This window comes from Vipera berus (genome assembly GCF_964194415.1).
Source record: "Vipera berus genome assembly, chromosome: 3".
In the NCBI taxonomy this organism is placed as follows: Eukaryota; Metazoa; Chordata; class Lepidosauria; order Squamata; family Viperidae; genus Vipera; species Vipera berus.
The window spans coordinates 46,590,869-46,616,217 of NC_138204.1; the positions used below are offsets into that span (position 1 = coordinate 46,590,869).

The 25,349-nt window shown below is 37.1% G+C and overlaps 1 protein-coding gene across 7 annotated transcripts in view; it reads left to right on the top strand.

Annotated features, from left to right (window-relative positions):
- The window catches only part of PLEKHA6 (pleckstrin homology domain containing A6), a 217,233-nt gene that overhangs the window by 138,281 nt on the left and 53,603 nt on the right, over positions 1–25,349 (top strand). For 3 of the 7 annotated variants that reach the window (XM_081324113.1, XM_081324115.1, XM_081324117.1), the window contains 7 exons: positions 10,674–10,754; positions 11,085–11,199; positions 12,021–12,128; positions 16,999–17,071; positions 19,655–19,755; positions 23,452–23,627; positions 24,022–24,516. In XM_081324113.1, the coding sequence (XP_081180239.1) occupies positions 10,674–10,754; positions 11,085–11,199; positions 12,021–12,128; positions 16,999–17,071; positions 19,655–19,755; positions 23,452–23,627; positions 24,022–24,516 (1,149 nt within the window). Of the gene's footprint in view, positions 1–10,576; positions 10,755–11,084; positions 11,200–11,776; positions 11,830–11,861; positions 12,129–16,998; positions 17,072–19,654; positions 19,756–23,451; positions 23,628–24,021; positions 24,517–25,349 lie in introns of those variants that run through there. The other 4 variants (XM_081324114.1, XM_081324119.1, XM_081324116.1 and 1 more) reach the window with 3 other exon arrangements.

Genomic DNA, 25,349 nt, shown 5'->3' on the forward strand with positions numbered 1-25,349 from the left:
ATCTTCTAAAAAGCCCTTGTTCCTGAAAGACTGTAGCCAGGTTAAAGCACAATTAATCTCCTGCTGCACCTGGCATGAGTATTTGTGGATGTGGGTGAATATGTGTATATATATATTTGTGTGTTAGCATTTGGCTGTGTGTCAGTGTCCATATACCCTTCAACTTTCTCTCCTTGGGAGAATCGAGTTTGGAATAAATATCTCCCCCACCCTTCCAGCCTTTGCCATGCCTGCCGGCTGATGTGATTGCTGCATGCAAGGCTGAAAGCATTGTTTGAATGATGAGGCTGGGCTAGGCTGGATAGACCCTGGTGCCTCAAGAGAGGGAGAGAGCAGCTGCCTCTCCTTTCCATCTCTCTATCTCTCTGTCTCTCTCTGTCTCTCTCTCTCTCTCTCTCTCTCTCTCTCTCACACACACACACACACACACCCTGTCTCTCGCCTGCCCAGAAATCAGATCAGAAAAGCAGCGATGAACTGCTTTCTTCCTGAATTCCAGAGAAACAGAGAAGTTGAAGAAGGAGGCAGCGCTGTAGAAAGCACTACATACCTTTGCCAGTGCCAGAGTTTCCAATAGGGCTTATTTCCCAATGCTCTAGAGGAGCTAGTTATGCTCTGGGAGGAGGACTCCCCTTTCCTTTCACCCACCTTCGAGGGACATGGTTTTAAGTGAGAATTGCAGCTGAGATTTACCACCATGCTTAAGTTTCGAGCAGACCGCCGCGTCAGGTAGGACTTGCCAAGTGATGCTCTAAAATGTTGGGGGAAGGGTTGTGGTTCCTGGCCTTGCTCTTTCTGCTTTGGGGGGAGGGGGGGGAAGGGGAGTTATATATTTCATATTGTGGCTTTTATGGAACTTCATTTTTGTCAGTGGCTACTGCATTGCAGTGCTCAGGACAGCAGATGGTTTAACTCAGGAGTTTGTGGAACAGGACCAGGCAAGGCAACTGCTGCTAAGGAAACATTTAAGAGATTCAGGGGGAAGTTGTCTTTCTTGTGCTAGTGCTGAACCCTGAAAGCTGAAATGGGGGGGGGAGAGAGAGATTAGAGGAATGCCAGCAAGAGCTGCAGAAACCACACACAACTACAAAGGATGCTGAAGGAAAGAGGAGCAGAGCTTCACAATAAAGGCAGATCTTTTTATGGCTGAATTGATTAAAGGGCTCCTCTTCTGTATAAAGACTAAAAGGAAAGCAGATCAGTAACTAAGTACTGTAGAGGCCCAGAGGCAATATCTGTCCATAAATAACAGGATAACTCCAAGAAAGTTAATATCCTCAGAAGCTGGGCAAAATATCCTCAGATTGAGCCTTTTCCCACCTTAAACTCCTTAAGAAGTAGGATACAGCTTCAATTCTTACGTTAAAATAAAAAGGGCAGGCAAATTCACATTGAAGGTATTTTCCAGTGTTGCTAAGAATGGTTAAATTACATGTGAAAGCTCTGGTGCAAAGAAGGCAGTAATCTAATACCATGATGACTCTGATTTTTACTCCAAGGACTTTCTTCTTGTTTAAGTTTTAACACTGAAAAAAGTGCACAAAGAGAGAGAAACAGGAAGGTCATGGAAAGTAGGGCAAAAGATGAATATGAGTAAATGCAATTTTAGATACCACTTAGAGCACTGTGATGCATGTGAAGAGTTGGATTAAGTAGGAGCCTCTGACTTGACATTTGACTGGGGGTGGAAGATCCTGTTTAAAGATACAAATCCTGTTTTTTGCTCAGATTCTTGTATTGGGTAAACATTCAACTGATATTGTTATAATAAAAAAAGTTTAGATCTGTCTTTCTGTGTGAAGCATTCTCTTAGCTTGACATGTCTCTTCAGTTAGGAAGTGATTTGCTACTATTTCAAATTACATTGTCATCCTTACAAAAATTGTTGTTCATTTTTTAGTGCTACTGTCTATCTCCAAATGTCTTACTTGAGTTGATAGGAACAAATAAGCAATAAAATCCTGGAATTCTGTGGATTTTTTTAAAAAAGAAAATTCTGCTGAGCCTATTTCATAAATTCAGGTGAAATTTCACATAGTTTGGTGATTAAAGCTTAACTTAAAACTTAAACATACTGTTGACCCAATACAGTAACAACACGTTCTCTAGTGTTAATGTCATTTACATTGCTTGGGCCTATTTCTAGTTGCCACACAAACCTAACAGTTATACTGATTAACTTATTCAGCAAATTATGCATGGGGAGACAGAAAATATGCAAGATTATATTTGTGAAATTGGTTTGAAAAGTAGTCTAAAAACAGATTATTTGTTTTCCTTAGTAAAGCTGCTTGTTATTTCTTCATCTGCAGTTCCTGAAAGTAAAATGGAGAATATTATCTCCATTAGATTTGGCCTCAGTTCTTATTTGAAGATCTTAATTCTGATGTGGGCATTCTGTCCAACACTTATTGCTACATTGCAAATATCTTTTAATAGTAAATGAACTCTATATTCCGATGAAAATGCCAGAATAGATAGATCATATTTAAGATACTGAAACCCCTCAGAAGGTAATAGTTAATTTCAGCACTTCTTTTCCTTTTTACGGAAATGTTTTTCAGCATTATCATGTTCTTATCTGGAATGCAATTTTTGCTAGAGTTGATGTTGCCTGCCCTAGTGTGCATCCTCCCTCTACTGCAACTCCAGCATTGTCAGAAAATTAGAAAATGATATATGATATATCTGAAGTTTCTCTCTTTTAGTGACACATCTGTTACAACTGGCACCATTAGAAACAAATTGAGGAATGAGTTCTTTTTCATTGCCAGTTTATGCAAACCTACTCCACATTTTCAAGATGGAACATCAAGTTCTAGCCATCTATCCATAACATTCTGGGTATCCATAATTCAGCTTTTCTGAAATCTTGAATCCATCTAGAACTGTTCTCATATAATGGCCCATCCCCTTTCTTTCTAGCATAGCTAAAAACAAGGACAGACACTTTAATGACCCAAAGATTGCAGCCATATTTGTTTGTCTATTGTTGCTGTCACATAAGAAGTTGATCATAATATGTTTTGCATTTTTCACGAAAAAGTACCCTTGGAGAAATTTTTGATGTCTGTTATATATGGGATATATTTTCTGATGGTTGCTTCCAATAATAATTTACAGCTTATGAAGCCAATTTACCACACAATTGCAAGATCATATTCAGTGAAAAAATTAAAATTATAAATGAATTCTCTAGCTTGATCTTTCATTATTTTTCAAACGCCACTACAGATAAATATCAAGATAACTAAATTTAAGATATAGAACATGAGCACAATATTGGATTTTGCCAAAAGTCAGTTTGTTGATTATCTTAATAAAGTTAGAAAGCAAGAAACCTATTTCTGAATTCTGCATGGCAGTGTGGTTTTGCTGAGCATTACTACAGATTTTCAGTCAGGATTACATAAACACATTGTCTATGGAATAAGTAGGCTTTCCAAATATACACCCAATCCTGAAACATGGTTTTTATTCATGGTGCCTGGGCATAGCAGCCAAATCAGGCTGAAGAGAGTATAGTCAGAAGTAGTAGTAAGAAAGTTAGTTATGGATTCAGCAGGCTGATTGCAGGAGGGAGCTCATAGTGCAAGTCAGTATGGTAAGAAAAGCATCAGGACCCTGGACAGAACCCAGAAATGCTGGCAGCAGAAGCTGAAACCAGCAAGCAGGTAGCCCTGGTCAGAAGCCAAGTGAAGGTTGACATAATGCTGCAGAATGATGTGTGATCTTGGCATTGCCTCTTTACAGCAAACCAGCTAGTTAAAGGGACAATGACATGTTCCAAACATTGTGGCAAGTCTCCTGACGTACATACTGGCTAATGTGTCTGGAGTAATGGCAAGTCTCCTTTTGGAGAGGGGATATTCAAAGATGTCATCTGAGAAATAATCCCAAATTGGATCGCAGAGAAGGATGGCTGCTCATTTTCACCAGCCATCAGTGGATGTGAGGATTTTCTAAGTGTGTGGGATGTGGATGAAAGTAATCAGCCAGTGAGGTTTTTTTTAAAGTCTGTAGTCATGATTGAGAACTACATTTAGTTTCTGTGTGGCATTCTGGTGACTGCACTCCAAACACTAGTGAATAGGGATAATATAAAACCTTTGTTTTCCCATCACAACATGTGCATTTAATTAGAATTAAGTATAGCTAATATGATTACTCTGCTATTTTCAGTCCATTTATCTAAGTTATCAAGATCATTATAAATCTTATTTCTGTCTTCTTGGGTGTTACCTTCAAATTTGATAAAGATTTGCTCCATTTCTATGTGAAATGATTTAATACGGAGAACAGATACCTCTTTCCAATTAAATGAGAACTCTGAGTCTTATATATCTACCTAATTGTTATGTCATCCAATCCACATTTAAATAGCTTACTAATTAAAACATTATGGGTTACCTTATAAAATGCTTATTGAAATCAATATAGTCTGTAAGATTTATTTGTGATAAATTCTTGCTGATTTCTTATAATTCCTGAAATGTTTTCATGAAGTTTATATAGTATAGATTACTTTATTATTACTTTATTATTAGCTCTAGAATTTCTGTGTTTTTACAACTCAGAAATAGTAGCCTTGTCCCAAAGAGCTGTTGTTTCCTTGGACATGGGGGCAAGAATACATATAAAGACTTGCTTGATATACCTCAGTGCACTATCCCAATGCACAGTTATTGAAGATATGCCATCTGTTTTCAAAACTCTTCTAATGCATATAAAAGGCGATTCTGAAAAATCCTGATAAAACAAAGCATGTGTAGGAGAAGGGGTGGTAGACCCTGGGAGCAGAGTTAAAAGAGGGATCAGCCTAGAATCCCTACTTAGCCACAAGCAAACTAAGTCCAACCTCCCTTGAATTCTGTTGACTCTTATCTAACCCAAAGCAGGTGTCAACCATTAGTTGAGAAGATTCTTGTGCATAGGCATGATTAGCAATAAATCAGTTTAATTGGATCTGCACGTGTGGACCTGCTCTTTTGAGTATTTATTTATTTTATTTTATTTTATTAGATTTATATACCGCCCTTTCCCGAAGGACTCAGGGCGGTTTACAGGGTATTTAAAACAACCAGTACAAAAGTTAAAAACAAATTAAAAAAGATTAAATCATCCCTAAAATTAAAAACCCCAGTTAAAAATTCTCAGCCTGGGCCGGAGAGCTCAATGAGCCAGGTCTTCAGGTCCCGGTGAAATGTGCGAAGGTCGGGGGCAGTCCTAAGCTCCACGGGCAGCTGGTTCCAGAGGGCAGGTGCACCCACAGAGAAGGCCCTTCCCCTGGGTGTTATCCGCCAACAGTCTTTTATCGGCGGCACCCTGAGAAGACCCTCCCTGTGGGAGTGCACTGGACGAAGGGAGCTTGATGCTGGCAGCAGGTGTTCCCTCAGATATCCCGGACCCAAGCCATTCAGGGCTTTATAGGTCATCACCAGCACCTATGAAAGCATGCTACAAAAGTTTTGCTACAATTATATATTATACAAATATATAACCTCTCAGATTTCTGCTGACTTTGCATTTAGGTAAAATATTGCTAATTTGGGGGAAAAATGGGGAAAGTGTTGTAGTTGATTTTTTTAATATCATCTCTAATACAATATACAGTTTCCCTGAATGTAAAACCATGCTTAATAAGAATGGACAAAGACCAAATATGGAAACTTTGATTTAAATATGGGGATTTGGTAAGTTCTTCAACCTGAGTTAAAGAAACTCTCTACAGCAAAAGCAAGAGCCATTCTTACCTGGCTAGGTTCTTCCCAAGCTGTTTAGCAAGAGGGAATAAATTAGCACAGTCTGAATAAATTGGCCATGTTTTTTCTGCGTCCAAATTCTGTCATTCTGATCTTATGAACATCCCACAACCCTATCTCTTACAGTTTTGGTTTCTCTCACCAGTATTTAATATTTATTGGGAAGGAAACCCAGACCAAACATTCAGTACAGTGCACATCATTCATACCCAGTATGGTCATTATACTTGGCCATGTGCAATTTCTGGAGTAGTTTACTTACCTGCTTTGCCAGACTGCCTATTTTGGGGATCTTCAAAGCTCCTTCCATTAAAAACATTCATACCAGGCTCTGAGAGAGAATAGAATATATAAAAGAGGTTGCATAAAATGTTGTACAGCAGGACGAGAAAGCTAGACATTTGTACTAGTGCCATTCATATGTCAGATTGATCATGCTGTATGTTCATTTAATCCATGAAATGGGGTTAAAATTGTAATTTGGTTTGTCACAAGGCATTAAAACTTGTTTATCTTTTTGTGTGTGGATGTGTGTGTGTGTTTGCGTGTGCGTGCACGCATGCAGGAAACGACAGCCTGCTTTTTGTAAACATAAAACTAATAAAGCTCAGCAGGCCAAGATAACATAATGTATTCTAATTAAAATCTGCATCCGGAAAGGCACATCACAGAGCACTGATGGCTTGATTTGTTTTGGCTGCTGTAATTTAATAGTTTTGTTTTAGTCAATATGCCTCAACTGTAAAAGTACATTTTTATGTGGAGTACGTATTATATTGCAGGGATCTCAGCTGAATGCCTTTCTACACATGATACAGATTTAGGCGTTATACTGAAATTTGGAAAATTCTAAATTGTGCTATTACAGACTCTGAATTCATTATTTAAAATGTTCCCCAGTTTTTTCTTTAAAAACAAAAACAAAAAACCCAAAAACAATCAGAACTCTTCCCTGTGATGGATCAGGAAGAGAAGTATTCTATATCTGCTTCTTTAATGGATTAACTCAATGCACATACTATTATTTACTTCCTGTAATATCAGCCTTGTGAGGTAGTCCAGACAAGAAGCAGACCCACAAGTATGAACTCTGTATTTATTGTAAGGTTCCATTAACAGAATGTTGCAGGTCTGAAAGTACATCTCCCTCTCCTACCTCACCTTTACAGTCTGAGGAATTAGGAGGGGTCCCTTCTGAGAGTGCTGCCACAACTCCATTCCTTCTGTAGACTCAGCCACCTCTTATTTTATTGTTGCCAAGTCTGTGGCTTTTCCCAAGGTCATTCTCACCTACCATTACAGTTGAAGAAGAGTTTGAGGTGATATGATCCAAAATTTCTCCTGATCATTTGCATGCTTATGGTAATAATTATAAAATTGTTGACTCTATGCAAGATGCCATGAACTAGCCAGATATCTCTCAGTCTGGAATTAGTGGAGCATCAACTTTCTATACTAAACTAGTCTGCTACATATAGTTCCAGAGAAGATGAAGAAATGACATATATAAAAGGCTCTTATTTGTGCATGGGTTGTGATGGGGATAGGAATATCTTAAAGCTATTTGGAAATTTCAAAGTATTGTTTTCAGATCTCAAGAAATGATGGCCACGATAATCCTTAAGGAGCTATCAAAAACAGGTTGCATGGTTTCTAATGTCTCATTAATGAGCTTGCTTAGAACAGCAACACATGACTGTGTTATTATTCTCCTACAACTTTAATATACTATGGACTCATGATACGAAATGATTATGTCTCTAATTAAATCACAACAGCTATTTAAAAAATGCTGTATTATTAGTGGTGATAGATATTTGTGTGTAGCAGCCTGGAGTCTGTAAACAACTTTTAGCTAGGTAAAGCAAAAACTGCTGAATGCCAAAGTCATGATTTGTCTCCACATTGATATGTTATGACTATGGTTTTAGAATAGAACAGAGCTGGAAGGGACCTTGAGGTCTTCTAGCCCCTGCTCAAGCAGGAGAACCTATACCAGCTCAGACAGGTGGATGTCCAGTCTCTTCTTAAAAATCTCCAGTGATGGAGCACCCAGGATTTCTGGGGGTAAGCTGTTCCACTGGTTGATTGACCTCACTGTCAGGAAATTTCTCCTTAGTTCCAGGTTGCTTCTCTCTTTGGTCAATTTCCAACTGTTGTTTCTCATCCTTCCATCTGATGCTTTGGTGAACTTTGCCCCCTCTGCCTGTGGCAGCCCCTCAGATACTGGAACACTGCTATCATGTCTCCCCTATTTCTTCTTTGCCTTAGACTAAGGTAAGGTAAGTAAAGGTAAAGGTTCCTCCGCACATGCGTGCTAGTCGTTTCCGACTCTAGGGGCCGGTGCTCATCTCCGTTTCAAAGCCGAAGAGCCAGCGCTCGTCCGAGGACATATCCGTGGTCATGTGGCCGGCATGACTAGACGCCAAAGGCGCACGGAACGCTGTTACCTTCCCACCGTAGCGGTCCCTATTTTTCTACTTGCATTTTTACGTGCTTTCGAACTGCTAGGTTGGCAGAAGCTGGGACGAGTAACAGGCGCTCACTCTGTTACGCGGCACTCGGGATTCGACCCGCCAAACTGCCGACCTTCTGATCGACAAGCTCAGCGTCCTAACCCACTGAGCCACCGCGTCCCTTTCATTAAACTAGACATACCCAAATCCCATAGCCGTTCTTTGTATGTTTTAGTCTCCAGGCCCCTGATTATCTTAGTTGCTCTCCTTTGAATTTTTTCCAAACTTTCAACATCTTTTTTGTGGCATGGTGACCAAAATTGGCTGCAGTATTCTAGGTGTGGCCTTACTTAGGGCTTTATAAAGTGGTAATAGTACTTCTCGTGATCTTGATTCTATGCCTCTGTTTATACAACCCAGGATTTCATTAGCTTTTTTGGTTGCTGCTGCACACTGCTGGCTCATAGACAAGTGATCGTCCACTAGGACTCCAAAGTCCCTCTCACAATCACTGTTTTTGAGCCAGGTCTCGCCCAATCTGTATTTTCTATTGCATTACAGCCATCAGTGTAGATGTTGCTTTTGTCAGATCATTATAGCAAAATTCCCACTGAGACTGAAAACTGTATAAGATGATGATGATGATTATTGTGATTGCTTATCTTTTCAAAATTCAGTAGTTTCCTGGAAATGTTCTAAAGGTGCATTTTTTTTATGGATGAAGACTAGGCTGGAGGATGTGAAATCATTTTTGATAGGAGTAATGGCTAGTACTTGTCTGGATTAGTAGCTTTAAACAGGTCAAGGCAGACTAATTTAAATTGCCAAGATGTACTCATAGTCAATCTACTATGGAAGCTACAGTGGAGTAGCATATATCACAGCTGGCCATCCAGCAGTTTAGTCTAAAATCCTCAGTCCTTTTAGTAGGGAATAAATACTTTGTAAAAAAAAGTAAAGAGTATGAAAAAATGAGGCCTCCCACCAACAAAAAAAAATGTATACAGGTAGTCCTTGAATTCCAGCAGTTCATTTAGTGACCATTCAAAGTTATAATGAGACTGGAAAAACTGATTTATGACCATTTTTCACACTTATAACTGTTGAAGCATCCCCATGTCATGTGATCAAAATTTGGATGCTTGGCAACTGAGCCATATTTATGACAGTTGCAGTGTCCCAGTATCACGTGATCCCCTTTTGTAACCTTCTGACAAGCAAAGTCAATGGGGAAGCCAGATTCATTTAACAACCAAGTTACTAATTTAACAACTGCAGTGATTCACTAAACAAATGGCAAGAAAGGTTGTAAAATGGGACAAAACTCACTTAACACATTTCTCGCTTAGCAACATAAATTTTGGGCTTAATTGTGGTTTGTTAGTTGAGGTCTACCTGTATTTCAAAGGGATGGAATAGGCTCAGGGGCTGTGGAACATTTGAGTTTTCTGTAGAAAGAAAAGTTGAAAATCTAGAAGGACAGGAATGAAAATGTTCCAGCTGAGTTCTTTACAGCCTGTAGTATTCATAAGGAGGAGTTGGCTTCCCAGAAGAAACTCTGAAGAGGTGCAGAAATGGGTAGTGAGAATGGTCTATCAGGACATTTTTAATTCCTTTCAGTCTCACTTTCTTTCTAATTAGAAAATTAAAGTGTTTAAGTAGCATCTTTTTGGTATGGATGATATCCATTGGATATTATGCAATTTACCACGGCACATGAAGGCAAATTAGTGAATAGGGGTCTTTGTAATGTGTTAAACAAGGTGATTAAAGACAGAAAAACTATTTTTGATCCCTATCTGTATTGGGACAGTGTTCTCTGTGGCCCTGGCAACAAGAGAGTTTTGTGCTGTTGTTTTTCAGAAATAAAATCTTCTACATGAGAAACAAATGCAACCCTTCTGTTCTGGCTTATATAAAGGGATTTTAGAATCTTGGTGATGCTGATACATTGTGGATATTGTTTTAGGACAATTCTGTGTAGATTCAACTGTCACCAGGAATGTGCTTAGGGACGACTACAAATAAGAAGCAGTGGACAAAGTAAGTTAGGGTGTCATTTCTTTTTAGTGAACCATCAGTTACTGTGATGAAAATAAGCACAGTATGCTTTGCTTGTACAATCCCCCTTGCGTCTCCTCCAACATGGAAGACCTTATGTTTGAATCATTTCTGAAGAAAGATGTACAACATTTTGTTGCAAAGTGTGGCAAATGTGATTCTATCATTCCTATTGGCAAAAGCCTTGTTAAAGGTACTCCTGATCCTATAGTAGAAGGATGAAGGTTTTTGTTTATTGTTTTTTTTAAAAAAGATATGTACAGTAGTATTAATCTTGCAACTCCCTTGAAAGATCCATATTCTCTCTTAATTAATTATCCACCAAAGGCAAATTACATTTCCATATGAGCCACATCATTAATGCCTTGTCTATTTCTCTTTGTTTTTTTCCTAGTCATAATGAAAGACGGAACACTTTCCTTCATCCAGTGATTGGTCAGACTCCAGAAGTGAACAATCATTTTAGTTTGCAAAGGTTGGTGGTTTTTAGTGCTTTGTAATATTGGGCATAAAATGGAAGTTCATGAAAGAGGATAGAGAATAAAATTTAAGGATGAAAAATACCAGATGAAAGAAACTTGTTCAGAAGTCTAGCTCAAGAAAAAAACAAAACAAAATAGGGGCCGGGATTTTCATAAAGGAGATTTGTATTTTATCTGATTTGATGTATTCTTGGTTTAAGTTAATGTTAACCCAAGATTTCAGTATATGGACATGTATTAGTGGTGTGAAAGTATAAGAAGCAAAGCCAGTTTTGGGGGAGTGTTAATAATGTGTTTTTCCTCTCTTTCACCTGCAATCTCAGATCTGTCTTTGACATGTCAAGCAAAGCAAGTAGCAAGCGGCCGGCAACAGTCAATAGTGAATCCTCCAATCACACAATGGTTTCAGAGGTGCCTCAGGAACGACCAAATGGCAGGGTATGTTTGCTACATTATGAATTGTGATGTTGCTTATTTTTTTCCTTTTGTGTCTCTGTTCTGATGGGATTGTCCAAACCTTCTGGCTGTCAAGTTTTCCTATCTGAAAAATAAGGTGCAACTGATCTACTATTGTGAAATTTAGGGCATTCTGCCGCGTAGCAGAGTGAGCGCCTGTTAGTCATCCCAGCTTCTGCGAACCTAGCAGCTCGAAAGCACGTAAAAATGCAAGTAGAAAAATAGGGACCACTATGGTGGGAAGGTAACAGCGTTCCGTGCACCTTTGGCATCTAGTCATGCCAGCCACATGACCACGGAGACGTCCTCGGACAAGCGCTGGCTCTTCGGCTTTGAAACGGAGATGAGCACTGGCCCCTAGAGTCGGAAACTACTAGCATGCATGTGCGGGGGAACCTTTACCTTTACCTTTTTTATTTCACAAAAATTAGGCATCTTTTTATGCCAAATGTCATAGCCAGCATGTGCCCAAGATTATGAGTTTGATCCATATTTAGTCATGCTTAAAATGGACCCATTAGTACTCAGTCAGACTTAAGTTAATTCTTCCTTTCAGTGTGCCTGTTCTAATATTTATTTATAAAATTTATACCTCCTTCCAAAGGAGTCTAAGTGGTTCATAAAAATATAAATCAATTAAAAAGTCAGATTAGAAATAATATAAAGTATATAACAAAAATAAAAACTGCAAACATGATGCAAAAACTCAGCAACCATCAGACTTAATATGATTAAGTAGGATTTCATTGTATTACCCACTGCTTGTTTTGCCTTTCCTAACCTTTCTGTTTCATTTCCCAAAGGCATCATCACGTACTTCCAGGAAAGGAATTGCTTTTGGAAAGCGTTCTAATTCCATGAAGAGGAATCCCAGTGCTGCGGTGACCAAGAACGGTTGGCTCTTCAAGCAGGTAAACCACCTGTCCCTCATTACATCAGGAGATACTCATAGCCCCTAAGCTGTGAGTATATTTTGAAGGTCCCCAAACCAATTCCTGATTCTGTTGGTAAATTAGATCCCACAGTTTAATGCTGGAACTCTTTTTCAAAATGTTTCACACCCACACATATAATTAAGTAATTATTTGGGGACTTCTGAGTTCTTCTCTGGACTATCCAATTTGACAACACAGTCATGATCACCAACGCATCTTTGGCCCCACCAAACATGACTTTCATCCACTAAAACTAGAGCAAATGCTATTTGGTGTGCTAAAGGTTGCCAATCTTTGCACAAGCTTCTCCTATCTTCTCTCCAACATCACAGTTCATGCTTCAGGACAGTCAAGGAAGTGCTTTTTCACCCATTACTTGGTTTTCCTTATAACTTTGTTGAGCAAGAAACTGATTTGAAAGTCGATAGCTTATTTGATCATTCCACCTGTGAGTTCTAGTGCTGCCTTAAGCATGAAAGTCAGCTGGATGACTTTGAGCTAGTCACTCTGTCTCAGCACCACCCACCTCACAGGATTGTTGTTGTGAGGAAAATAGGACAAGGAAGGAGAAATAAGTGTGTTTACCACCTTTAGTTACCTATGAAGTAATAAAGACAAGATAAGCCTAAAAATAAAATAAAATAAAATAAAATAAAATAAAATAAAATAAAATAAAATAAAATAAAATAAAATAAATAAAATAAAATAAATAAAATAAAATAAAATAAAATAAAATAAAATAATAAAATAATAAAATAAAATAAAATAAAATAATAAAATAAAATAAAATAAAATAAAATAAATAAAATAAAATAAAATAAGAAAATAAAATAATAAAATAAAATATAAAATAAAATAAAATAATAAAATAATAAAATAAAATAAAATAAAATAAAATAAAATAAAATAATAAAATAATAAAATAAAATAAATAAAATAAAATAATAAAATAAAATAAAATAAAATAAAATAAAATAAAATAATAAAATAAAATAAAATAAAATAAAATAAAATAAAATAATAAAATAAAATAAAATAAAATAAAATAATAAAATAAAATAAAATAAAATAAAGACTTCCGGTTTTGCGTAGAAGTGACCAGTCACAGGCTTGTGGGTTCTCTGCACCCCTGTGGCTAATTTCACCCTGTCTGGGGACCCTAAATGAGTCTAAGTTGCCCCGGAGAGGAGAGGAAGAAAGAAGGGTGCTCCAGAACTTCTGGAATGGTGGCGTCCATTCCGTTTGACTTGGGGAAAGCCTTCTAACCTGACAGGAGAAAAGTTGGCCGTATTGCATCAACCATCCCAAGCTACTAGCAACCAAAGTCCAAAAGCACTAACTGGCACAACTGTGAACAGCGTGTTTGAAACTTGGTGAGGAATTCAATTTTCTCTTTTCTATTCTACATTTAGTTTCCTGGTAAAGATCCCCAAGAACCAAAATACTTCTGAAAGGGAGGGAGGGGGATTTCCGCCCCACCCTTACACTAACAGAAGTGGCGAATTAATCTTTTTATGGAGGAACAAAATATATGGAATTAAAATAATTATAAAACTTGAAATTTAAAACTTAAATCTGGATAAATTTAAAATTGTTTGAATGCTTAAGTTACTCATTTTAAAGGTAATTGTTCATTTTGGAAATTGAAAAAACAAGTAGTTGCTGACACCTAGTGGTGGATGAAGACTATGACAGCTATGACTTTAATATAAGACTTGGCAACCTGGGAAAGCTAATCTGTGTTTGTGACATTCAAAGTTTTAACAACAAAGAACAGCTGTGACCAAAAAAAGACAATAATCTGGGCTGTAGACAAAGAGAGAATTATAAATTTCAGGAAAAAAATTTGTTTGAACTATTTGGATTACAAATATCTATTTAATTGGGACTCTAAAGCTATTTGCAGAGAAAAGAAAGGAAGAGGAAAATTCAAATTCTTGGCCATCATGGATCAGAGACATATAGAAAGAACATATCAAGAAAACATAAATACTTCACAGGAGGAGATATATAGTATATTGCAACTAATTCAAACAACAATGACTTTAAACCACAAAGAAATCCAAAATAACTTTGAAAATATAAATCAATCTATTTCTAAGTTAACCCTACAACAACAAAATTCCCAGACAACAACAACAGAGAAGGAGCAGATAAAACAGATAAATGGATATAGAATTGAGAATAGAGACTTAAAGATGGAACTTAACAAAACAAGGAAACATTATTTAACCCTAGTGGAATTTTTTTTTACAAGAATTGGAAAAAACAACTTATCCCTTAAGACTACAAAATAAATCTGAGGACAAGAAAACAGATTGGATAAAATGGACTGTAGAGATGTCAGGAACATCAGAGAGAAAGGAAATGATAAGAGAAGCGGAGAGAAAGAAAAAGATTTTCAACAAACAAGGAAAGGTAGAAGGCCCGTACAAAGACACTTCACCTGATTTACTTTTTATAGCAACATTTATGAACATACGGAAAATGTTTTTGATTCAGCAAAATACATTGATTAAGAAAGATACTGGGCAAAGGCAAAAGACTAAAGTGGAAACCAAGAATATAAAAGATAGGACTTACCAGAGAGAATACTTAAAAAAGAATCATTTGTTTGAATATGGTTATTTGGACTGCTGTGCACTACGTCATTCTTAGATTGAAAATATTCAGATTGCTATGCAACTGGTCAAGATCTCTGCATGATTTCAAAGGATTAATTTTTGGAACTAAGGCACCTTCTCATAGGTATTCCCCTCCCAGTCACACTGGAGGCCGGCCTTAGAATGGATCTGTTGTTGCTTCCTATGGAAGGGGATAGCTTCATCCCCAATTTTGGTTCTGTCTTTTTCCAAAGAGCATGTGAGTCTATCAGTTCTGCCAAGGACTCCTTAAATTCACCTTTTTTAATTTTTTTATTATTATTTTTCCATTTTTATTTACTACTAACATTCCTAACATTGAAAACTGGATTAAAACATTTTATAAGTCCAAAACAAAGATATAATATTCAGAAGGGGCTTAAGTATACATGTCCTTAATTCACTGGAGTATAAAAAGGAGGAAGCATGGCACAATCAGATTTGCAAGATTCTGTTACTGGTCAGTAAAAGTAGTTTTAGTCTGCAGGATCCAATTTTGTCAGTCACTGGGACAAGAGGTTTAGTCTTCCAAGTTTTCAGACTTGTACTGGAACCCATCCTCAGGAGACTTCTCTCTGGCACACACTCTGCTAGTTTTAGTCTTTCTGAGGAGTTGATTTTCTGATCTGGTCTACCTAGCAAGGTTGACCCCAGCCTAGGACATGCTAACAAAACCACACAGATATCATCCAAGCATCCAAAAACAAAACAAAATACCCCTCCCATCACTTACAAATATGTGCTCACATGGTAAGGTTTCTAAAAATGGCCCAAAAGGTAACCCTACAATGTCAACTTCCAAGCCCCAAGTTCACTCCTTCCCATCAACACACTCCATATGCAGTTATCAGCACTGTCCTAAATCCTAACAGTGGAAACCCAGGAACCTCCCATCCCATTATCTCCTTGTAGATTCCCAGGAGGTGTTTCCCTGTGAAGATTCCCCAACCTTTATCAGCATTTATCATAGACCTCCTATTAGTGCTTCAAGCCTTATCCCAGTGTGAAGACTCTGTAAAGTACCTAACAGAAGAGCGGTATTTATAATAACTATAATTTCAGTTAGACAATATCAGAAACAGGAGCACTTTTTCAAAAGGGATCTTTGCATCATCCAATCTATTTTGTGTCTAAACTCAGTCTTTTGCCCAAAGTGTCAGAGAGAGGCTGTTCAGCTGGGAGGAGGAATCAAGCAAGGAATCAGTCTGGAATCATTACATAACCCCAAAACTAACTTGGAAAAGAAGGCACCACCAAACAGGCCATCAAGAGCTACTGAGTAGAACAGAGGAATCCAGAATTTTTGATTACTTCATAGCACATTTTTGACAACCTTCTGGGTTGCAAAGCCTCACTAACCACGCTTTCAAAATGGATCAAATCATGCATTGGGCTACCCTATGAGACACAGAATAAGAGTGCCCCACAGGACAAATGGGCAACTAATAAGCTCCTAGGAGATGTCTATAGAGTGGGCTCGTGGTTCTCCATGTTCAATTGCATTAAAGTTAAACTCTTATGCTTTGGCCAAAGCATCATTTCCAGCAAGAGTATTCCTCTCCCCCCAATATGTGAGGGAAGCTCTGATGTGTTCCACAATAGGGTGCCTTGGCTTCACTGTAGGAAAATGATACATTGAACTTGGAGAAGATCCAATATCTAAAGTGGAGAGAGTCCACCTACCTATTACAGGAAAGAGGGAATATTTGCAGAAAATTGCACATCACAAACCCCTTATTTCTTCTTTCTCTTTTTGCTGAGATTTCTTTCTGACTTGTCATTCTGAGACTGGAGATCAAAGTATTCCCTCTCACAGGAAGTAACTTTAGAACCAGTTTAGACACTGCTTCCACACCAGGTGGGCAGGATATATTCTGTTCTAGAAGATGGATCTTCATGGTAAATCCAGCATACCAGTTCTTGTCATATACTATCTAGAAATCCTATTGCTTTGTCTGACCTTAACCCAGGGGTAGGCAACCTTGGCTCTTTCATGACTCATGGACTTCAAATCCCAGAATTCCTGAGTCAGCATAGCTGACTCAAGAATTCTGGGAGTTGACGTCTACAAGTCATAAAAGAGCCAAGGTTGCTTACCCCTGCCTTAGCCTGTCATGCCAGTTTCTCATAGGATGCTTTTTCAATCTATGCTGTATGTGGTATCCAGATTATGACATTTATTTGTTTTCAACAACTCTTTACAGGCCAGCTCTGGAGTCAAGCAATGGAATAAGCGCTGGTTTGTATTGGTGGATCGCTGCCTTTTTTACTACAAAGGTATGAGGAGATGCAAGTCTAAAATTAAATATTAAAATTGTATTTAATTTAATTATATGTTAAAATATAAAGGTATAAGGAAACTCCCAGATGCCAAACATAGTTTGAAAGCAATGATGCATTCATTTTTTGTATCTCTTATCAAACTAGATTTTCACCTTCATACCCGCTGTTGAGGAACAGTGCTCCTTTCATAGGAGAGACTGATTTTTTTAATCTATAAGGGATACAATATTTTAATGGTTTAGGAGAGATAGGAAAGGCAGTTTTTCTTCACAAAGTATGTACTTGAGAAATGTCATTCTATAGTATGAGATGTAATAATTGCTGCCAATTGGATGGTTGTAAAGGAGACAACCCTACTGCTTTGATGGTAGTTATAGAGGACAGCCTACAATTCTATGGTTAAATAACCCATGACCCCCTGAGTCACTATTTCAGAGATATTTGCTTACTTAAACAGAAAAACAATATGACCATAGGTGGACAAAAAAGCAGTGGAGCAGGAGCAAGTTGCAACTTCCTGCCAGCTTCCCCATTGACTTTGCTTGTGGGAAGGTAACCAAAAACATCGGAAGTTATGATAACAGGACCTCAGCAATGTGACAACTGCAGGGCAGTATGGTGACACTGCAGCGGCCACTACTTTGCCAGTGCAAGTGGTATGAAGATATTTGAAATTTCAATCCCACAAGAGAAATGGGCCTGGATCTTTGGATGCATTCTTTAAGTTAGCCCACTGGAGGTACCTTGATTCAAAAATATGATGCATTCTTTCTGCTAATTGTGGAATACAAATAGACAGATAGGAGAGTTTCTGAGTACCAGGTACAAGGAAGTACAAGTGAAAAATTTAAAAATGTTACTGAATTTGTGTCCCAGAAGGCTGCCTGTTACCTAGCTGGCCACTGTGAGGATAGAATGCTGGATAAGATGGTCCTCTGATCTGCTTTAGTAGGATTATTATGTTTTTGTAATATTATTTTGTAATAATAAAAATGTACTGTTAACTCTTTCTGACCAAGCAATATAGTTTTCCAGCAATATATAGGAATTTCTCACATGAATGATGACCGACCCCTCCTTCCTTCCTTCCTTCCTTCCTTCCTTCCTTCCTTCCTTCCTTCCTTCCTTCCTTCCTTCCTTCCTTCCTCAGCAAGTCCTTAGCTATTTTACCTAGCAATTAATTTTCCAATTTGCAATACTGCAGTTGAATGGATAAGATCAAAGATTCAAGGTCCTAGACCTGCTCTTCCAGAAGTCTCCTGAATCTTCTCACTCTGTCCTCACCTCCACTTTGAGGGAGCTTGATAATTTAAAATCTGTGCTGCCTTTCTGGCAATTAAACTGAAAAAATATTTTAAAAGGAAATAATTTTAATAGGTGCCACTTGTTGCTATGTTGCACAGAGGAATGTAGCAAGAAGTTTCAGCCTTTTCCATCCATCCATGGGAGATAAATTAATCTCACAGGAGATAAGCAAAATAAATAAAATAAAATAAAATACCTTTTAAACTTTAAATACAGTATTCAAAATAAAAGCATTCAGTTTTGGAGGAGATAAATGCTGCCTGATTAAAAAGAAAAATACAAAAGATTGTGATGCTTGGAGCCAACTACAAAAGGATTCTAGTCTGCTGCAAATAGGAGTTTCTCTTGCAGTATCTCAATTTACTACTGAGCTCAAGAAAATTATAAATTTGAACAATATCATCATAGTCTGAAAAATAGGATAAAGGCTGAAATTAAGAAAGAATTTCTTCGCTAATAATTTTTGTATGTGGCATGTTATTTCTAGTAGTTGCTCTAGGAATTTAATTAGTTTTCTAAAACAGATGATTTGGATGTTGTTGTTGCCCTTTCACAAACTTTGGATTAATTTATTGTATGTCATCAAATAGAAATTTAATATTCTCTGTAATATCCTGTTAGTCCTTCTTTTCTTTGGACTTACTGGAATGATTAAGATCCAACAGTGAAGATGCGTGCGTGACATTGCAGCACATATATATTTATTTAATTTATACACAGCTTTCTACTCTGGCAAATACTCCAATGAAGCAGACACCATGTCACCCACCACCAATGCAACTCTTTTATTTTTCCATACTCTGCCTGCCAAATTGTGAGCCCAACGACATCAATATGTCCTGTAACCATTGGTTCCCACAATCCTGCTGTCTGGGCCTTCTCTCTGGTAGCAGATGGAAAAGATGATGGGCATGAATAATTAACTAGACAGTATTGTGAAGTGTAACTGATATGCATACAGGGATATGTGAACGCTTCCTGGTCTGAATTGGAAAGACAAACAAGCATGAATGCATCAGGGCAAGGGGGCATCTTTCATAGGTAGATAAATAGTTAGGCCCAGCTTTTCCATCCCACTCCCTTCGTAATGATTGTTTTCAAGTCTTCCTGCCTGCCTGCCTGTTTGCCTGCGTGCAAGGAAATTACCCTATGCTCCTGGCTGTTTCTTAGTTCCAATGGTGATGAAGTAGATGGATGTCCATTTTAACAACTGTTAACTAAGATAAAGGAATATTGTCTAATTCTTTGTCCCTCTCTTCTTCTTTCATGTAGATGAGAAGGAGGAAAGCATCTTGGGCAGCATCCCACTTCTCAGTTTTCGAGTAGCAGCTGTACAGCCATCGGATAACATCAGCAGGAAATATACCTTTAAGGTCAGTAAAGAGTGGAAGTGCTCCTAGCACACTGTTCATGGATGTGTAAATATACCTTGTTGTGCTAGTAGAAATGTATCTTAGACTAACAGCACTACCTGAACTGGACCCAGTAGAAACTTTATTTAGATGGGAAACAGCTTTATATCACACATTTAAAATCGTGTTGGATTCCTAGAGCATACATTTGTACCTGCACGTATGATGTCAATATACAAGTACACTCTACGAGCTCCTAAATTCTGTGAGATTTAGTTCCAAATTCATTCTATCCCCTTTTCTCTTGATGGATATTAATTCCTGTGAGTCTAGAAATAGTCAAATAGATCATGTAATGTTTATTGAATAAATCTGGAGTATTGAAAGATCTTGGGGGAGAGATTAGGAAATATGTGTTCATTTAGAGATATTTGAAGATTGTTTCATATGCAAAAACAATTGCAATATGTTCTTTCTTTTTTATCTCTTCTCCTTATATTTCTTTTTGTCTATTCACTATCTTTTTCTTACTTTTTCCTAAGTTGGTGTTGCTTTTATGCTGTAAAAAATTCTTAATAAAAATAAATTTTAACAAATCTCTAGTACACTCAATGAAAATTAATTAGATTTAAGTAGTTGCACATCTACATGTTACATACCACATAACTTTTCTCATTGCCATCTTTCCCATTATATTGTTTGCTAACTTCTTTCTACTCATTGAAACCACTTACTCTTGATGTTTCAAAACTGTGCTCTGTAATATTTGTTCCCTTTTTAATGGTGATGAATTGGTTTTGATTCGAAACCGTTGATACATTTGTTTTCTTTGTAAATTTTCCTACATGTCTAATAGTGGTATAGAAGAAAGGAATTGTATTTAAAAGGGGTATGGGGACTCCTAATGAAGTTCGTAAGCATGTAAACATGCTTTTCAGGACAACTTGGCTGATGTTGAGTGATAGGAATCCAGGAACTCTTTTTCTGGCACAACTTTTCCCACCAAGTTCCACTGATACCATTGCATTAGACAGGATCTCAGAGTCTATAAATATATACAGAACATCTTAGAGAAGACTATCATATTTCCAAATCATATGAAGCTTATGAAGTAAATTTTAGAGTTCAGTAGGAATTATTCTGAAGTAATGTGCCTAGATTTTCAACATTTGTTTGTAAGAAAACAAAAACTACAGTGAAGGAAATAAAAGTACAGTTTTGATCTTCTCCAAACTTCATACTGATGGCAAGATACCCAAAATTTATATTCTGTTCTTTTATTTAAGAATAATTATTGTGCTCCCAATTCATGTTCATAAAAAATGTAATTGTATAATAGACTATTCACATAGACAATCTACATGTGCTAAATAGGTAGATGTACAAATATATTTTTTGACTTCATCTTACAGTTTCTAGAAATTTTATTTTACATCATGTCCTATTGCTGCAATAATTGAACCTACATTTTCCTCTAGCACTTTGAGACAACTGGCTGAGGGCTGTTCCATGGGCTGAGATGCAAAGGAATAGTTTTCCCAAGTTCAGTGAAAACCAAGTTGACCATTCAGTTTAAAGCTCAGAAAGCACTAAGTATGACCCCAATTCTGCTTTAACTATCCATTCACAGTGATCACCTTTGTTCTTGGTGTGCTTTGCCTGCTGATATTCCTCCCCATTGAATTGCTTATTGGGTGTGGCTGATCTGTTCTCTGTCTTCCCTGTTTTTCTGTGTGAGGATCCCCTGGACAGGAGATCTCTTCTGATTACTGGTCTGCAATACATCACCCAGCCACCAAATAGGTAGTGTTTTCCTTCTGTTTCCAAATGCATGCATGCATGCCAGAAAGGAAAAAAATGAAGTGCCAATGGTAAAAATTATCCTGCATGCTTTATTCACCTGCAATCATTCCCTAAGGAAATTGTGGTTGGGGAAATTTTGAATCCCTTTGTCTAATGAAATACCTAGAAGTATTTTTAAACCATAGAGAATACTGGAAACACAGAGCTATATTAGCAAATCCCACTGAGGATATAGATCTTGAACTCATTACTATTATATGACTTGTACATAATAAATAAATGTTCATGTTATGGGTTTCACTGAGTGATTTGTGGAAGATAATATCTAGCTCAACAAAGTGAAAATCAAAAAGGCATGTAGTAGTTAGTCAATGAGTGGCAATTAGTTGTGAGACAAAACTGATGGGTAAATATAAACAAAAATTAAATTATGTTATTCATTCTCTACTGTGAATATTTAATGTACATAATAAAATACATAATATATGAGCCCAATTCTGTTTGTTATATTGATTAGTAAGATTCATTAAAACAACTGGATTTTTTTTTTCAGGATCATTGAGACAGATACACTACAAATGAGCTGGTTAAATTCAGACAAAGAATTTGTATGTATCAAATTCTAGAAATACTTTGATCTGGATTTGTAGCCTCTTAGGATAGTTTTAAATCAAATGTGATTGCTTCTATTACTATTCTTAATATATGTGCCTATTCTTTTTTGTTTACTTGTATAAGAGCTGAAGACTTTCAGTTTCAAAAATAATCTTTCCTTTGTGGGTTTTCTATCTGAAAATCTTCAGCTTTTACATATCAAAACTCAGGAATGAAGTACATAAAAGGCTCTCTGTGTGATTTCCTAGACTCTGTTACATTTTAACCTGATGAAGAAATGGTTCATGCTGAGGGAATGGGGGAAAATAAACAGAATATCATGCACTGCACAGCTGAGATCAGTCAAATTTTGTCTATGTCCCAAATGCTGAAATAGCATTGTTAGGGAAGGTTGAGTAGTCCTGTTATTGATTTCTCTAAGTCAACAACTATGCTGATGTAATCTTATTAAATGTCCACAAGGAAATGGAACGTGAGTACTTCTCTATGGACAGTTCCTAGCATTGACATTCAAAGATCACTACTTAATCTATTCCTCTTTAATTTGTCCCTCTGATAAGAAAAAAGATGGCAGAAATGATGGGATAACACTGAAGTGTTACAGGTGGAAGATCACTCTATTTGGAATGCTGTAAAAGAAAGATGTTTAGAAAAATTAAGGAAGTTTGAGAGATCTTTCTTCCTTGCCTGTGTTAGGAAGAGCTATTGAATGTCTAGGAACTATTCCTAAAACAGTAAATTTATATCATCTGAAGTTTAATGTTGGTGGATTTATGTTAACTCTCATTATTTTAATTCAAATCAATGATCTATAACAAGCCATTTGGCAGTAGCTTTTGTTCTCCCTACCATAAATTGATTAGCAAGGAGTTTCACCAAGACAATCTGAGTTGAACCAGTTTTTTGCATGCTGTTCCACTTAAACATTTTGACTTATGCATGTCCTGCAATGGGAGAGCTTTCATCTAATACCCAAAAGTTTGTACATAGTGCTGGAGGACCAGAGGTGCTGTCGTTGTGTTAGAATTAGTGGAGTTGGTTTGTGCCAAATATTAAAGAGGATAATCTTCTATTTAAAGGATAGTTATAATTACTCTTCTGTTTCAAAGCACTGTCTATTTGAACAAGTCCAAACATCGTTTCAAAATAAGAGCTGACAATCATGAAATAAAAAATTGGTGAAATTATAATGTGCCTAAGCGAAAGAAGACAAAATTGATTGCTGATGAGTAAACTCTCTAGACACTCACTGGGATCTTTTTATCTCCCTTTCTCTCTTTCTATTCTTTGTTTCTGCAGGTAACTGTATGCTGGATGGAAGAGGTGCCACAAAATCACAAGAAGTCATTCTCTCCTCAGGCTGAGCATGCTGGCATCCGGACCTATTTCTTCAGTGCTGAGAACAATGAAGAACAAGAATCCTGGATTCAAGCTATGGGCGAGGCTGCTCGGGTTCAAATCCCACCTACTCAAAGGTCAGCTGTTCAAAAAGGTAGAAATGGTTTAGAACTGGTTGTGGACATTTCACCCTGCTGAACACAATGTATAAAGTGTTACATCTATTGTCAAGTTCAATTTCAGATGAACTTAAAAGATCCTAGCAGCATGGCTAGTTAAATAGTAACATATTCATCGTCTCATAAGGCATTACTCAAAAGTCATTCTATAGCTGTAAGATTCTTTCTTCAGTGGAATTAGAATAAATATAGCCTTAAGGCAATATGAAAAATAGTAGGGTCATGAGAAGGTTCAATCAATAATTTGCAAGAGGATGATCAGTACCCACAATAAACTGGATTCTTTCTTTAGGATATACCAATCCTAAGCTATGGTAATGAATGCTCTTTTCAACTTGTGGATTCTTCTCAGGCATGAAAAGACTGATTGTGAGAACATCCCTCCTAGCAAAAATTATCATCAGCATCACCAGCGCAGTATTCTTACCAGGGAGCTTGCCAAAGCTGAGTTGGAAGCAAAAACCAGAGGAGAAGGTGATGGACGTGGTTCCGAGAAGATTGAAAGAAAACCAGAACGTGTTGCAAATAAGAAAGAGGCACTGGTGAAAACCAATGGCATTACCAGTCAAGATACACCCTCGGAGCCTGGAAGCCCTTATCCTGAAGCAGCTCGTGTGCCAGCTGGAGTGGAGAGAACCCCACAGCCAAATGGTTGGCAGTATACATCCCCAACTCGTCCTGGCAGCATGGCCTTTCCACAGCATGATGGCAATACTGTTATCTCTCGTCGGAGCTTGGCACCTCGCACTAATCCAGAAAAGATTGCTCAGAGAAAAAGCTCCATGACCCAGTTGCAACAGTGGGTCAATTTGCGCCGTGGAGTTCCACCACCTGAAGATCTCCATAGGTGAGTTGTTTGAACACACAAGACACAAATAAGACATATAAGTTTGTTTTTTGAAAAAAGCAAACAAACCTTTTTTTAGAAACACCTCATTAAATACTAAAAAAGAGGGTATACTCTAGTCTTAAATCAGTACCTAAGGTCCTAAAAGATGTTGGTATCTTATATTTAATACCATTCCCTCTTCCCTGAATAATTGTCCCTGAATACACAAGGCTGTTACAATTTCAGTTTCTTTTCTGACAAAAAAGCTCATCATCTTTCTTTTGGTGTCTTGGAATGCATTATTTTAAAAATAATTGTTTTTATTCAGTATTCTTGCACCCAGAAAAGCAGGAAAAGTCTTTGGTATCAGTTTTCCTGATCATGGAATGAAGTACCGTAATTATTTTTTATTTTTTTAAATTATTTTTATATATTTTTTTTTAAAAAATCTGTTTATTAGCTGCTCCTCTTATAAAGTTTTCAGAGTACCCTATAGGAATAAACACAGTCTGGCACTATAAATATCCAGTGAGAGAAAATAAATACTAGCAAAAAAGCTCAAAGAAATGAATATCTTCCCACTCTTAAGTTTACTTTTTGACATGATCCAAATCTACAAATCACAGTTTTAGAACAAGTACCAAAGCAGCTTTTATCCTAACTGAACCTTAGAAATTTCAATTTTTAACTGCTATTTATTATAACCTGATACATGTATGTATACTCTGCTACTCAAGGAGGCAGCTACATGCAGGAGAGGAAACATGGAGTGTTTCACAACTTTAATTATGAAGAGTAAAAAAATTAAGAAACACAAGCAAACAATATAGTGGAACAATTGGAGACAAGTA